The following is a 16,723-nucleotide window of genomic DNA, read 5'->3' on the forward strand; positions in this document are numbered from 1 at the left end:
TGTTAAGATTAGTGCAGGGGTGGGAAGGGATTTTTAAGGGTTAGTTAGTTTTCTGAAAAATGACCAGCATCAAAATAGGTTGCAGCTGAGCCTAATGTGGGACAGGTCAGATGAAATCCTGGTGTTATCAGGTGGCAGCACATCCCTGGGTCATTACTGTACTTGTGTAGAATTAGGCACCAGGGACATGGAGCTAAACTAAGATCTTGAAATGCACTAGGACTGTCTTTCTCTTTGCTGATGTTGTCTGTGTTGACTGGGGACACAATTAAATTACCATTGTCTTTGATACAACTTGCTCAATACTGATGTGACTGCATCTAAGAAACTGAAAGGGCGACAAATATGTTATTTTCATGAGAAGGAAAGAATAGTAAATGAGATGCAGTGGAAACAGCTACATGACACTGTTAAAGACAAAGAAGATAACTGAAACCCAAAGTGAAAGATGTAGATTCATGAAAATACCATACTCTTCAGTCCTACATTTGAACTTTGTTTCAAAGTGGACTTCTTCTTTTAGAAATAGCACAAGTTCACTAGATCCAATTTCTTGGTGTCAACTCACTCCTTACCCCTGAGGAGCAGAATTCAGCCCCACTACTTTACTAAAAAGCTTCCTCTTTAAAGAATCTACTGTGGTGCAGCACTGAGGGTACCATCTTTGTTTACTTTGCCCTCTCTGTGCTCTCAAGAAGTTTTGATCTTGCCTTTTGGAAACTCTTCCTCTGAATTCCTTGGCTTGGCATTAGCTTATTCATCACCTACCTTGTCTGACACCTCTCTCACTTCTTTTCAGCTTCCCCTCCCCTTTTCCATCCCCATCCCCTCCTCTTTACCCCTACTCCTCTTCCTCCTCTTCCTGTTTCTACTTCTCCTCTACAAAATGGAAAAAAAAGAAGAAAACAGAAAACTTGGAAGTGCATGGCTGGAAATATAGATATTTTCTTTCAACAACTTTCTTCTTTAGTTCTCCTGATCTGCCTCCTGAGCTTTTAATCTTTATTTCATTGTCTTTTGTTCCCTTACACACACACACACACACACACACACACATACACACACACACACGTACAAATACGATTTTTAGCAACATGCAGTATTTGCAGATGTGCACTTTACCCCCACTTAGTTGGAGGCTAATTTATTTTGAAGCTAATAAATTTTAAGTTTCAGAGCCCCTTGTTTCCACAAGCCCATACCAAGGTTTTGAAAGGGTCCTTAGCCATGTGTTTCACAAGGTCACATATTTTTATAAAATTTGCCAAAGTAAGTTCCACTTCTAGAATAGCAGTGTGAGAAGTTCTGTGGACTCTTATCCCAGTAAAAATAAGGATAACTAGTGAGAAAAAACACATTTCAAATCACTGGAAATTGTTCAGAGACATATATCAAGTGACGAACATTTATTCATGAAATTCTTTATTCATAGAAAGAATTAGTGAATAAATAAATAAATATTGTATTTCTCACACATAGCCAGGATGTATAACGAATCTCTCTGAATCTTATTCTATTTTACATTTAATGTCTAGTATAAATTTTTAAATGAAAGTCCAAAATAAAATTTTCCATGGTAAACTAAATGGAAGATTTTGTTCATGAGGGTGGTTGAATGTTGATAAATCACTGTCATATCAATATTTTTTAATGGACTACTTTGATAATACTTCCGTAACTTTCTAAAATGTCTTTCCCTCATCTATCTCACTGTTGACACAAAACTAGGTCATGTTGGGGGATTTTATGATTCCTCTTTCTGAATGCAAAATAACCTTGTGAAAGCTCTTAATCTGCTTAGACCAGAAATTCTAATTCATCCCATCTCTTCCCCTGCAGACAAGGGAACATGGCCTCAGAGATCCACATGTCAGGCCCAGAGTGCCTCATCGAGAACACTAATGGGCGACTGTTGGTTAATCCGAAAGCTCTGAAGATCCTGTCTGCCATTCAGCAGCCCGTTGTGGTGGTGGCTATCGTGGGCCTCTACCGCACCGGCAAATCCTACCTGATGAACAAGCTGGCTGGGAAGAACAAGGGTGAGTGGCACCAGCAAAGCCTAGCTGAATCCCTTCTGCCCACCCACACTCCCAGCGTGCAGAACAGTGATGTGAGGAGAGGAAGTTAGAGACCTGGGAGGAATATTGAAAGCTAACTTTCAATACAGTGATGGGCTTCTTACACTTACTCTGTGCTGGAAGATAAGAGTCAACTCTTTCTCACCACTTTGCCTTAATTTTCTCTTTAAAGTATAAATATGCCTTTCTGGAAGGAGTAAGGTAGTAATAAAGAAAATTAATACAGATAATAATAAACAATAAAACATTTACTAAAATGTATGTGGATTAACATCAAGCTTATACTGATCTTTAAGGTAAAATAAATATTTCCGTTTGTACTGAATGTTCTAATTTCTCTCTTTTTCTGGTTGCAATTAAGATCAATACTGATTATGTTTTCATTTGTCTCTTTAAACCTTGATTTTGTTAACTATAATCTCAATTTCAAGATCCATCTGCTATTAAAACTCCACCCTTTCTTAACCCCATGCCTCCTTGCAGGTTTTTCTCTGGGCTCCACGGTACAATCTCACACGAAGGGCATCTGGATGTGGTGTTTGCCTCATCCCAAGAAGCCAGAACATACTCTAGTTCTGCTTGATACTGAGGGCCTGGGGGATGTGGAGAAGGTAAGGACTGAGGATTCAAATTTGGACTAAGCCCCTCATGTCTGAATATACTCTACACTATTTAATTTTTCTTTAAATAAGACCTTGCACTTAACCACGTTTTTTCATTTCTGTTTACATGCCATGAGACCCAGTTTAGCAATGAGGGGTCAGGAAAATATTCATAAGGCAGAATCCTAGAAGAAGAGCATAGTGGTCAGTTGACAGTATTCTAATTATTAAAAGGCTGTAAGAGGGGAGGATTAACCAAGATGGCGGAGTAGAAGGACGTGCTCTCACTCCCTCTTGCGAGAGCACCAGAATCACAACTGGCTGCTGGACAATCATCGACAGGAGGACACTGGACTTCACCAAGGAGGATACCCCACGTCCAAGGACAGAGGAGAAGCCACAGTGAGACAGTAGGAGGGGCGCAATCAGAGTAAAATCAAATCCCATAATTGCTGGGTGGGTGGCTCACAGACTGGCAAGCACTTATACCACAGAAGTCCACCCACTGGAGTGAAGGTTCTGAGCCCCACGTCAGGCTTCCCAACCTGGGGGTCCGGCAATGGGAGGAGGAATTCATAGAGAATCAGACTTTGAAGCCTAGTGGGAATTGATTGCAGGACTTCGACAGGACTGGGGGAAGCACAGACCCCACTCTTGGAGGGCGCACACAAAATAGTGTGTGCATCGGGACCCAGGGGAAGGAGCAGTGACCCTGGGGGAGACTGAACCAGACATACCTGCTGGTGTTGGGGGGTCTCCTGCAGAGGCGGGGGCTGGCTCTGTTTCACCGTGGGGACAAGGACACTGGCAGCAGAGGTTCTGGGAAGTACTCCTTGGCGTGAGCCCTCCCAGAGTCTGCCATTAGCCCCACCAAAGAGCCTGGGTAGGCTCCAGTGTTGGGTTGCCTCGGGCAAAACAACCAACAGGGAGGGAACCCAGCCCCACCCATCAACAGTCAAGTGGATTAAAGTTTTACGGAGCTCTGACCGCCACAGCAACAGCTCTACCCACCTCCAGAGCCTCCCATCAAGCCTCTTAGATAGCCTCAACCACCAGAGGGCAGACAGCAGAAGCAAGAAAAACTATAATCCTGCAGCCTGTGGAACAAAAACCACATTTACAGAAAGATAGACAAGATGAAGAGGCAGAGGGCTATATACCAGATGAAGGAACAAGAAAAAACCCCAGAAAAACAACTAAATGAAGTGGAGATAGGCAACCTTCCAGAAAAAGAATTCAGAATAATGATAGTGAAGATGATCCAGGACCTCGGAATAAGAATGGAGGCAAAGATTGAGAAGATGCAAGAAATGATTAACAAAGACCTAGAAGAATTAAAGAACAAACAAACAGAGATGACCAATACAATAACTGAAATGAAAACTACACTAGGAGGAATCAATAGCAGAATAACTGAGGCAGAAGAACGGATAAGTGACCTGGAAGACAGAATGGTGGAATTCACTGCTGCGGAACAGACTAAAGAAAAAAGAATGAAAAGAAATGAAGACAGCCTAAGAGACCTCTGGGACAACATTAAACGCAACAACATTCGCATTATAGGGGTCCCAGAAGGAGAAGAGAGACAGAAAGGACCAGAGAAAATATTTGAAGAGATTATAGTCGAAAACTTCCCTAACATGAGAAAGGAAATAGCCACCCAAGTCCGGGAAGCGCAGAGAGTCCCATACAGGATAAACCCAAGGAGAAGCACGCCGAGACACATAGTAATCAAAGTGGCAAAAATTAAAGACAAAGAAAAATTATTGAAAGCAGCAAGGGAAAAACGACAAATAACATACACGGGAACTCCCATAAGGTTAACAGCTGATTTCTCAGCAGAAACTCTACAAACCAGAAGGGAGTGGCATGATATACTTAAAGTGATGAAAGGGAAGAACCTACAACCAAGATTACTCTACCCGGCAAGGATCTCATTTAGATTTGATGGAAAAATCAAAAGCTTTACAGACAAGCAAAAGCTAAGAGAATTCAGCACCACCAAACCAGCTCTACAGCAAATGCTAAAGGAACTTCTCTAAGTGGGAAACACAAGAGAAGAAAAGGACCTACAAAAACAAACCCAAAACAATTAAGAAAATGGTCATAGGAACATACATATCGATAATTACCTTAAACGTGAATGGATTAAATGCTCCAACCAAAAGACACAGGCTTGCTGAATGGATACAAAAACAAGACCCATATATATGCTGTCTACAAGAGACCCACTTTAGACCTAGGGACACATACAGACTGAAAGTGAGGGGATGGAAAAAGATATTCCATGCAAATGGAAATCAAAAGAAAGCTGGAGTAGCTATACTCATATTAGATAAAATAGACTTTAAAATAAAGACTATTACAAGAGACAAGGAAGGACACTACATAATGATCAAGGGATCAATCCAAGAAGAAGATATAACAATTATAAATATATATGCACCCAACATAGGAGCACCTCAATACATAAGGCAACTGCTAGCAGCTATAAAAGAGGAAATTGACAGTAACACAATAATAGTGGGGGACTTTAACACCTCACTTACACCAATGGACAGATCATCCAAAATGAAAATAAATAAGGAAACAGAAGCTTTAAATGACACAATAGACCAGATAGATTTAATTGATATTTATAGGACATTCCATCCAAAAACAGCAGATTACACGTTCTTCTCAAGTGCGCACGGAACATTCTCAAGGATAGATTACATCTTGGGTCACAAATCAAGTCTCAGTAAATTTAAGAAAATTGAAATCATATCAAGCATCTTTTCTGACCACAACGCTATGAGATTAGAAATGAATTACAGGGAAAAAAACGTAAAAAACACAAACACATGGAGGCTAAACAATACGTTACTAAATAACCAAGAGATCACTGAAGAAATCAAAGAGGAAATCAAAAAATACCTAGAGACAAATGACAATGAAAACACGACGACCCAAAACCTATGGGATGCAGCAAAAGCAGTTCTAAGAGGGAAGTTTATAGCTATACAAGCCTACCTAAAGAAACAAGAAAAATCTCAAGTAAACAATCTAACCTTACACCTAAAGAAACTAGAGAAAGAAGAACAAACAAAACCCAAAGTTAGCAGAAGGAAAGAAATCATAAAGATCAGAGCGGAAATAAATGAAATAGAAACAAAGAAAACAATAGCAAGGATCAATTAAACTAAAAGCTGGTTCTTTGAGAAGATAAACAAAATTGATAAGTCATTAGCCAGATTCATCAAGAAAAAGAGGGAGAGGACTCAAATCAATAAAATCAGAAATGAAAAAGGAGAAGTTACAACAGACACCACAGAAATACAAAGCATCCTAAGAGACTACTACAAGCAATTTTATGCCAATAAAATGGACAACCTGGAAGAAATGGACAAATTCTTAGAAAGGTATAAGCTTCCAAGACTGAACCAGGAAGAAACAGAAAATATGAACAGACCAATCACAAGTAACGAAATTGAAACTGTGATTAGAAATCTTCCAACAAACAAAAGTCCAGGACCAGATGGCTTCACAGGTGAATTCTATCAAACATTTAGAGAAGAGCTAACACCTATCCTTCTCAAACTCTTCCAAAAAATTGCAGAGGAAGGAACACTCCCAAACTCATTCTATGAGGCCACCATCACCCTGATAGCAAAACCAGACAAAGACACTACAAAAAAAGAAAATTACAGACCAATATCACTGATGAATATAGATGCAAAAATCCTCAATAAAATACTGGCAAACAGAATCCAACAACACATTAAAAGGATCATACACCACGATCAAGTGGGATTTATCCCAGGGATGGAAGGATTCTTCAATATATGCAAATCAATCAATGTGATACACCATATTAACAAATTGAAGAATAAAAACCATATGATTATCTCAATAGATGCAGAAAAAGCTTTTGACAAAATTCAACACCCATTTATGATAAAAACTCTCCAGAAAGTGGGCATAGAGGGAACCTACCTCAACATAATAAAGGCCATATATGACAAACCCACAGCAAACAACATTCTCAATGGTGAAAAACTGAAAGCATTTCCTCTAAGATCAGGAATGAGACAAGGATGTCCACTCTCACCACTATTATTCAACATAGTTTTGGAAGTCCTAGCCACGGCAATCAGAGAAGAAAAAGAAATAAAAGGAATACAAATTGGAAAAGAAGAAGTAAAACTGTCACTGTTTGCAGATGACATGATACTATACATAGAGAATCCTAAAACTGCCACCAGAAAACTGCTAGAGCTAATTAATGAATATGGTAAAGTTGCAGGATACAAAATTAATGCACAGAAATCTCTTGCATTCCTATACACTAATGATGAAAAATCTGAGAGAGAAATTAAGGAAACACTCCCATTTACCATTGCAACAAAAAGAATAAAATACCTAGGAATAAACCTACCTAGGGAGACAAAAGACCTGTATGCAGAAAACTATAAGACACTGATGAAAGAAATTAAAGATGATACCAACAGATGGAGAGATATACCATGTTCTTGGATTGGAAGAATCAACATTGCGAAAATGACTATACTACCCAAAGCAATCTACAGATTCAATGCAATCCCTATCAAATTACCAATGGCCTTTTTTACGGAGCTAGAACAAATCATCCTAAAATTTGTATGGAGACACAAAAGACCCCGAATAGCCAAAGCAGTCTTGAGGGAAGAAAACGGAGCTGGAGGAATCAGACTCCCTGACTTCAGACTATACTACAAAGCTACAGTAATCAAGACAATATGGTACTGGCACAAAAACAGAAACATAGATCAATGGAACAAGATAGAAAGCCCAGAGATAAACCCACACACCTATGGTCAACTAATCTATGACAAAGGAGGCAAAGATATACAATGGAGAAAAGACAGTCTCTTCAATAAGTGGTGCTGGGAAAATTGGACAGCTACATGTAAAAGAATGAAATTAGAATACTCCCTCACACCATACACAAAAATAAACTCAAAATGGATTAGAGACCTAAATGTAAGACTGGACACTATAAAACTCTTAGAGGAAAACATAGGAAGAACACTCGTTGACATAAATCACAGCAAGATCTTTTTTGATCCACCTCCTAGAGTAATGGAAATAAAAACAAAAATAAACAAATGGGACCTAATGAAACTTCAAAGCTTTTGCACAGCAAAGGAAACCATAAACAAGACGAAAAGACAACCCTCAGAATGGGAGAAACTATTTGCAAACGAATCAACGGACAAAGGATTAATCTCCAAAATATATAAACAGCTCATTCAGCTCAATATTAAAGAAACAAACACCCCAATCCAAAAATGGGCAGAAGACCTAAATAGACATTTCTCCAAAGAAGACATACAGATGGCCACGAAGCACATGAAAAGATGCTCAACATCACTAATTATTAGAGAAATGCAAATCAAAACTACAATGAGGTATCACCTCACACCAGTTAGAATGGGCATCATCAGAAAATCTACAAACAACAAATGCTGGAGAGGGTGTGGAGGAAAGGGAACCCTCTTGCACTGTTGGTGGGAATGTAAATTGATACAGCCACTATGGAGAACAGTATGGAGGTTCCTTAAAAAACTAAAAATAGAATTACCATATGACCCAGCAATCCCACTACTGGGCATATACCCAGAGAAAACTGTAATCCAAAAAGACACATGCACCCAAATGTTCATTGCAGCACTATTTACAATAGCCAGGTCATGGAAGCAACCTAAATGCCCATCAACAGATGAATGGATAAAGAAATTGTGGTACATATATACAATGGAATATTACTCAGCCCTAAAAAGGAACGAAATTGAGTCATTTGTTGAGACGTGGATGGATCTAGAGACTGTCATACAGAGTGAAGTAAGTCAGAAAGAGAAAAACAAATATCGTATATTAACGCATGTATGTGGAACCTAGAAAAATGGTACAGATGAGCCGGTTTGCAGGGCAGAAGTTGAGACACAGATGTAGAGAACAGACATATGGACACCAAGGGGGGAAAACTGCGGTGGGGTGGGGATGGTGGTGTGCTGAATTGGGCGATTGGGATTGACATGTATACACTGATGTGTATAAAATTGATGACTAATAAGAACCTGCAGTAAAAAACAAACAAACAAAACAACTAATACTAAACTTTCATTGGGTTATTTGTATGGAAATATGTTAATATAAATGTTTCAGATATTACATGAAATTTCTAAAAATCTTATATGTTCTGGTATAATGTTATAAGTCATAATCCTAGTTATTACTTTAAAATGTATATCTCAGAAATAACTAATTTTCTTGTCAACTGCATTATTATGAACTTTCATCAAATCTTTAACCGTGGTCATTTTTAAGTCTTTTGTCATTTACAGACAGTTCTGGGTGTACTCAGATGCTTTTGTAAATATGTTCCTATAAAAGGGTTTCATCTTCAAGAAATTCATGGAAAAGACTCTGACAAGTACAGGTTTCTGGTAACTGACTGTACTGCTGAACTGAATGAATAAGCATTTTCAGAACTCTAATGAAAAACTGATGAACTCATAAAAGTGCTAACAAACGATCAAGATGAAAAAAAAAATTAATTACATGGGACTGAGTGAACTGATGAGGATGAGTATAATTTTTGTGACTTTCTGTTTGAATTAAAAAAAAAAAATCCCACAAGGACTCAGAGGCAAAGAATATACAAATCAATTTTCACTGCAAAGTAAAGGAGCTGTTACAGTGGAGGATTACTGGACTGAATGTTAATATTATGACATAGTATGAGTGTGTTTCATGTTTGGTAATTGCAATCATTGTTGCTTTGGTTGTGGTCATCCATGTACAATGCTTGGTGTCAGTCTATTTATCTCTTGTAAAAATAAAATACAGTGTGTGGAAAAAAAAAAAAAAAAAAAAAGGCTGTAAGCTAAGCCAGTTAACCCAGATGCATAAGGGGAATACAAATAAATTCAACATAATGAATCTTATCCTGCAAAGAACTTTAGTTAAGGATTTAGGTTCTGAAGTCCCATATCCTTGGCTTTAAATTTAAAGTCTGTCAGTAATTCAATGGTCTTAGCAAATTATTTGATCTCTTTTAACCTCAGCTTTCTGATCTGTAAAACAGATGTAATAGATTTACATTTGCCTCATAGTATTGTTTTGAATACTTAAAAGATAAGTAATGGAGAGTGTTAGGTGCACAACAGTTGCTCAGTGAGATAGATACATGTATTATTACCCTTATATTAAGACAATTGTTCTGTAAAAATAAAGAGAAAAGTTTACATTTAAATTATATTTAAGGCCTTAGAATGCCCACAAGCAATGACTATATGTTTGCAATTATCTACCAATGATTATAAGAGGGTCTAGTGAGAATCAGGGTAAACCAAAAACACTAATCAGAAAACTATTCAAAGTTCAAGTCCTACTAACAATCATTTTTGCTTGGATTTGGTTTCCTCTTATAGGGCGTTAGTCTAAAAAAACTCTAATTAAATGAGCATCCTTTTACTACTGCTGATCTGAAAAGTGCCATGAGAATGAAAAATAATCCTGGTCCAAATGTACTCTGATTTCCAGGGTGACAACCAGAATGACTCCTGGATCTTTGCCCTAGCAATACTCCTGAGCAGCACTTTTGTGTACAATAGTATGGGAACCATCAACCAGCAGGCCATGGACCAACTTCAGTATCCTTTTCAGGTTCAAACCAGCATCAAAGTCAGAGGGGAGACCAGTATTAATAAAACAGCTGCCTAACTGTGAGTCCTTGTGAATCAAGCACAAAAAGGGAAACATAAAAAAAAAATTCAAGGGCAGGGGGAAAATCCTACGTATCAATACCTACTGAAGAATTGATACTTGGGTTAAGAACAAAGGTGAAACAAGGGTTTTGTATATGTAACTAATATAGGGTGGCGGGCACTGTTCTTTTATGCCAGTTTTCCTTAATTTGCTGCTCAGCTATGTGACGGAGCTCACAGATAGAATCAGGGCAAAAGCCTCACCTGAAGTGGATGGGGTTGAGGATTCAGCTGACTTTGTGAGCTTCTTTCCAGACTTTGTATGGACACTGAGGGATTTCTCCCTAGACTTGGAGGCAGATGGACAATCCATCACAGCAGACGAGTACCTGGAGAGTTCACTCAAGCTTAAGAAAGGTAAAGGGAACTTAGAATTGGTAAATGGGATGACAAAACACTAAAAACTATCGTTCTTTAGTTTTCTATCAGCAGTTTTCTTATATGTATAGTTTCTATTTCTTCTCAGGGGGCGATTACTAAGAATTAACACTTGTTTACTATCTGAATTAATAGATTTGATTTTATTTTCTCCCTGTTTTAAGAACAGGTTTCATTTCTTTCACCTTTCCCTGTGCTGTGATTAGACTTACATTATATCCCTGCTTAGGGCTTGTGGTGCTGTAATTAACCAAAGAATATGGAGTAGAATAGGTAATTTATTTGAAGAAAATAAATAAAAGCATGAACCGTGCACTAGTCTAGGGGTTGGCAAAGGATGGCTCACAGGCAAATAATGTCCAATCCAGCCTGCAAGCTGATTTTGTAAATAAGGTTTTATTGGAATAATGCTATGCCCATTCATTTATAGACTGTCTATGGCTGCTTTCATGCTACAGTAGTAGAATTGAGTACTTGGAAAAGAGACCATCTGGCTTGCAAAGCCTAAAATATTTACTGTTTGGCCCTTTACATAAAAAGTTTGCAAGCCCCTATATTAGGCAAATTCTTTTTATCTTCTTCCAGGTACCAGTCAAAAAGATAAAAATTTTAATCTGCCTCGACTCTGTATCCGGAAGTTCTTCCCAAAGAAGAAATGCTTTATCTTCGATCGGCCCACTAATAGGAAGAAACTGGGCCAGCTTGAGAAACTGTGTGATGATGAGCTGGACTCCGAATTTGTGCAACAAGCTGCAGTCTTCTGTTCCTACATCTTTAGAAATTCCAAAACTAAAACCCTTTCAGGAGGCATCAAGGTCAATGGACCTCGTGAGTCCTCTTCCCAGTCTTTACTCTCACTGTTAAGACTAAAAGATGGTGTAATAACATCCACCTAGCTTCAGCTTTGAAAAATGCACATCTGCTGCTATTATTGTGTTAAATTCTAGATGGCACCAACACTTCTAACAGGTTTTATTAGTCACATTTCTTAGGTGAGGAAAGATAGAAAAGGCCAAAGGAAAATAGCTCTAAAAGCTTAAAACTGTCCTAGTAAACTGGACCTGCCCTGTCCAATATGGTTGTCACTAGATAAGTGCAGCTATCTAAATTTAAATGTAAACTAATTAAAATTAAAGAAATTTAACATTCTGATCACACAGCTGTGTCTCAAGGGCTCACACTCCACATGTCTAGTGGCTGCCACACTGGACAGCACATATAGAATACTTCCATCATCACAGAAAGTTCTTCTGGACAATGCTCTGCTAGAATAAACAAATGGAGGACTCCTTTTGATTTGTTCCACAAATATTAATCGAATGTTTCCCATGGACCTACCAGGGCTGATGATACAGACATAAATGAGAGAGATATGGTTTCTGTCCTAACAATGCTTGGGGGTGAAGTAAATGTACTCAATAAACACAGGCCTAGGCTATCTAGAACAGAGGTTCTCAACCTTTGATGTGCATATGTACCACCTGAGGATCTTGCCAAAGACGAGGGTCTAAGTCAGTTGAACTGGGGCAGAGGCTGAGAGTCTGCATTTTTAGCCAGTTTTCAGGTGATACTGAGGACATTGATGCTGTAAGACAAATGGTTGGTAATAGACATCATCAGAATTGCATGGAATAGAAAGTTTCCTCACTCCTCCTACAATAAACATCATCATTTGTTCTCTATTTGTAGGTCTAGAGACCCTGGTGCAGACCTATGTCAGTGCCATCAATAGCGGGGATCTGCCCTGCATGGAGAATGCAGTCCTGGCCTTGGCCGAGATCGAGAACGCAGCTGCAGTGAAAAAGGCCATTGCCCACTATGACCAGCAGATGGGCCAGAAGCTGCAGCTGCCCACGGAAACCCTCCAGGAGCTGCTGGACCTGCACAGGACTATAGAGAAGGAGGCCATTGAAGTCTTCATGAGGAGGTCCTTGAAAGATATAGACCATTTATTTCAAAAGGAATTAGCGGTAATTTTTTTCTTAAGTTTATACAGATTAGGCTCTTGGAAAGTAAAGTACTACTAGAAAATGAAATGGGTGCTTATTTTGAGAAAAGCAATTTTTACTAGACTTTTAAATGGTGACAAACACTATTTGTTATTATCATAAGAGGAACCAATTTTATTATGATATACTTTATTATGGTGCATTGAAACTTTTTTCTTTCATGAATAAACTAATACTCTTCCCTATAATTTCATTACATACATATAAGTAACAATCAGAGCTTCTAATCAAATTACATGCTCATTGTTATCAGGCTGATTGGATATTTTGGCCAAAAGCAAAGAAAATTTTAGCCTTAGTTATCATGAGCAGGCTTATGCTGAGCCACATTTATTGCATATGCAATCACTGGTCCAGTTTGAAAAGCAGGAGTTTATCTCCAAAGGTGTAGTATATAGCTAGTAATCTCTGCTCTGAAGGTCACCCCCATGGTGAAAGGGACCTTTGTAGAAAGTCAGGATCAGCAGGAAGGATATGGTGTTGCTGAGTGCCTGTAAGTTCTTCTAGGGGGTCACAGACCTTTTATATTTTTATTTTTTTGAGAAGACTTTCCAGAAATTCTGAGGTCAAGTTAACATCTTTTCACTATTCTTTTCACTTCCTATTTTTTACATTAAAGGCCCAGCTAGACAAAAAGCGAGATGACTTTTGTAACAAGAATCTTAAAGCATCATCAGATCATTGCTCAGCTTTACTTAAGGATATTTTCAGTCCTCTAGAAGAAGGTGTGAAAGAGGGGATTTATTCTAAACCAGGAGGCTATCGCCTCTTCATTGAAAAGATACAAGAGCTGAAGAAAAAGTATCTTCAGGAGCCCAGGAAGGGAATACAGGTAACCAAAATTGATTCTGGGAAGTTGCTGATGTGTTCCTTGAAACAACATGACCAAGCGTATTGCACACAGATGGGCAATTACAGGACCGACAGCATTCATGCTCTCATCTAATAAACACATACAGGGAGCCTGTTATACCAGATATATCCTATGTGCTCATCCAAAAGAGCGCACTCAATTAACAACTGAGTTACAAATTGGATTATCAGATGTATCCAAAATTTCAAATAATGTCATCATTTATCTCTCTGCATGTTCCTCCCATCAACCTCACACTTCCCTCCCTCCATCCCTTTTTCTGACCTGCTTTCTCAATGATGGCTTCATTCTCCAACAAGTTCACCCCATATGAGACCACAGTACCAACAGCTCCAAAATTAGAGCCCTCAGTCTAAAAGAACAGAGAATCACTATTTATATCTATATCAATCTCTTATAAAGGATTCTGCTCAGGAAGCTGTCATGCTTGGCCAGCCTGGCGCATGTGCTCACCCCAGTGACAGGGAATCTTGACCACCAGGCATGCCAGGACCAAGAGGAGCAATTCCTAGAGGGAAAGATGGTGGGCAAATAGGAATAAGTGCTTACAGCCATTTCCTATTACTAACCCCATTTTTTTCTGGGTCCTAGGCTGAAGAAATTCTTCAGGAATATTTGAAGTCCAAGGAGTCTGTGAGTGGTGCAATTCTACAGACAGACCAGACTCTCTCAGAACAGGAAAAGTTGATTGAAGGTGAGGAGCGAGTCAAGAGACTAGACAGCCTTGAAAGCGCTTAAAAGTTCTAATTAATTTGGCTGGGTGAACCTAGGATCCTTAAACTATAGCAGGATGAGAAAAGATGCCTCTTATTCGCTAAAGTCATTTTTGAGTAGGGCACACACAGTCAGTAGCAACAGTGACAGGTTAAGTGTACATGGAAGAAAGAAGCAACATGGTCACCCACATTCATTTTTCTTTTTCCTTTTCCTCCTGACAGTGGAACGTGTGAAAGCTGAATCTGCACAGGCTGCAGCAAAAATGCTGGAGGAAATGCAAATAAAGAATCAGCAGATGATGGAACAGAAAGAAAAGAGTTATCAGGAGCATGTGAAACAACTGACTAACAAGATGGAGAGGGATAGGGCCCAGTTGCTGGAAGAGCAAGAGAAAACTCTCTCTCTCAAACTTCAGGTATTTAATTGTATCACCTTGAGGTTCCTGTTATTCTGTTTTCTCTCCACACTCCCTGTTCACAAACTTGGCATGGCAGTGAAAACATGAAGCCCAGAAGAAGGACCTTGCTTGCCCACTTGTACTTTTCAATCCCTATCTGCCAGCCTGAACTGGCCCCTACAATGTCTGGTTGTCAAAAGATTTTATTTGCAGTTATGCCACACCCAGTCCATTATCACTATATCTGCCAATCATGGTAGCTATTATCTGCTAGACATTAGAAAAAAGTCTTATCCATATCTCTTGCTTCGTACTATACGAAGCAAGAGCTGCTATGTCCGTATTACTTAGGAGACGAAACAGAGGTTCAGACAAGACTAAATAATTTTTATAGGGCCACAATGCTTGGGAAGATATCTGAACAGTCTTCACCAGTTAGAGGAATCCATGAATTTTTCTTCTGTCACAGCTTTTAGCTCTAAGAGAACCTTCAGAAGCAGAAGGACTCAACTCTCACACCATTGTGTCAGTCTATCACTCCTACCTGTTTTCTTTGTCCTGCTCCTAGTATGTGTTGAGTTGGGAATTATGTGCAGAAATCCAGTATGGTCTGTCTGGGGCCCTGATTCCCTTACCTGTATTTTGCTCCCCCTGCCACCAAGTTGTGGAAGCTTAGATCAAATTTCCTGATCTAAGATTCAGACACTGCATCAGATTTTGAAAATTCTTCATTTATTTCTGTGTTGTGTGTGTGTATGTGTGTGCATAAAAAAATCATAATGCATAGATAAGATCTGAAGCCAAACATTTCATTAAGATTGCCGACAAAGGTTGTGTACAATTAAAGGAACAAAAAAATTAATACTGGTAATTTAGGTTCATCAACATATTGGGAGATATAAGTCCCAAATCTTTCTTGACTCAAGGAGACTCAGAAAAAGTAATCACAGAGCTAGAAGGCCCAAGAGAAAGTATAATGAAATTAATGGCAGAGAAAATTTCAAGAAGAAATTAAATATTTTTTAAAAAATCTATGAATGTGGAAACTAGATAGAAGTTAGGGATTTACTTAATGTGACACGTTATTCAGTCTCCATTTGTACTTTTTTAGGAACAGGCCCGACTACTACAGGAAGGATTCCAAGAAGAGAACAGACGACTTCATAATGAAATACAGAATCTCCAGAAGAAGATGAACAAACCAAGGCAGCAATGTTGCCTAAGCTAAAGAACTAAAAAATAGAGCTTTCCTGGTCATTCTTATCAGAGGCATTACTCAAGCAGTTTAAAATTAAGAAAAATGTCACCACACTTGATAATTTTTAGATTTCACAGTTTTATTATACTAAATATTCGTAAAGACATGCAGTACTATAATTGAAATCATGTCCATCTTCCTCACAATATTGTAAACTGTGTAACAAGATGCATTTTACCTCTGTGCCAACCCAGGAGGTATCATAACCTGGTACCACCCAGGAGCTTCTTCTTCCAGATGACTATGAGTTAGACAAGTGGATATTGAGCAAAGTCTTAGGTTAAAGTCTTGGGACATAGTTGGTCATGGGTTTGGCCAAGTGCACCACAAGTTCCAATATCAGGGACAACCATTCTAGCTTCTTAGTGAAGACAATATACAGTGTCCCATTGTTTCAAGACTGCACAGTCTGTCAGCAATGATGTGATTCCTGGACACTGGGAATGGGCAATGCTTACCAGTGAATTCCAAGCTAAAGCAAATCACCTTATATAGTGATCTAGAAGCTCTACAGAATTTCCATAGGAAGATGGAAGAAACCATTAGCATGAGTATGAGTTGGATCATAAATAAATGGGCTAAAGAAGGAAACTTTCCCTTCTTGCTCAGTTCACCCAGAT

General features: G+C 38.7%; 1 protein-coding gene across 1 annotated transcript; it reads left to right on the plus strand.

Annotated features, from left to right (window-relative positions):
* The first annotated feature begins 1,834 nt into the window (after positions 1–1,834).
* LOC133088418 (guanylate-binding protein 1-like) lies at positions 1,835–16,073 on the plus strand. Its single transcript, XM_061186357.1, has 10 exons — positions 1,835–2,039; positions 2,562–2,689; positions 10,247–10,356; positions 10,631–10,827; positions 11,434–11,676; positions 12,538–12,818; positions 13,477–13,689; positions 14,323–14,425; positions 14,670–14,863; positions 15,957–16,073. The coding sequence occupies exons 1-10, from the start codon at positions 1,850–1,852 to the stop codon at positions 16,071–16,073; spliced, it is 1,776 nt and encodes a 591-aa protein (XP_061042340.1). The 5' UTR covers positions 1,835–1,849.
* Positions 16,074–16,723: the final 650 nt, after the last annotated feature.

The sequence above is a fragment of the Eubalaena glacialis genome, chromosome 3 (assembly GCF_028564815.1).
Source record: "Eubalaena glacialis isolate mEubGla1 chromosome 3, mEubGla1.1.hap2.+ XY, whole genome shotgun sequence".
Taxonomy (NCBI): Eukaryota; Metazoa; Chordata; class Mammalia; order Artiodactyla; family Balaenidae; genus Eubalaena; species Eubalaena glacialis.

Bases quoted from the DNA above. Each gene is read 5' to 3' on its own strand.
- LOC133088418 (XM_061186357.1), top strand. From the start codon at position 1,850: ATGGCCTCAGAGATCCACATGTCAGGCCCAGAGTGCCTCATCGAGAAC. The intron at 13,690-14,322 runs GTAACCAAAATT...TCTGGGTCCTAG, and splicing joins AGCCCAGGAAGGGAATACAG to GCTGAAGAAATTCTTCAGGA. The intron at 14,426-14,669 runs GTGAGGAGCGAG...TCCTCCTGACAG, and splicing joins ACAGGAAAAGTTGATTGAAG to TGGAACGTGTGAAAGCTGAA.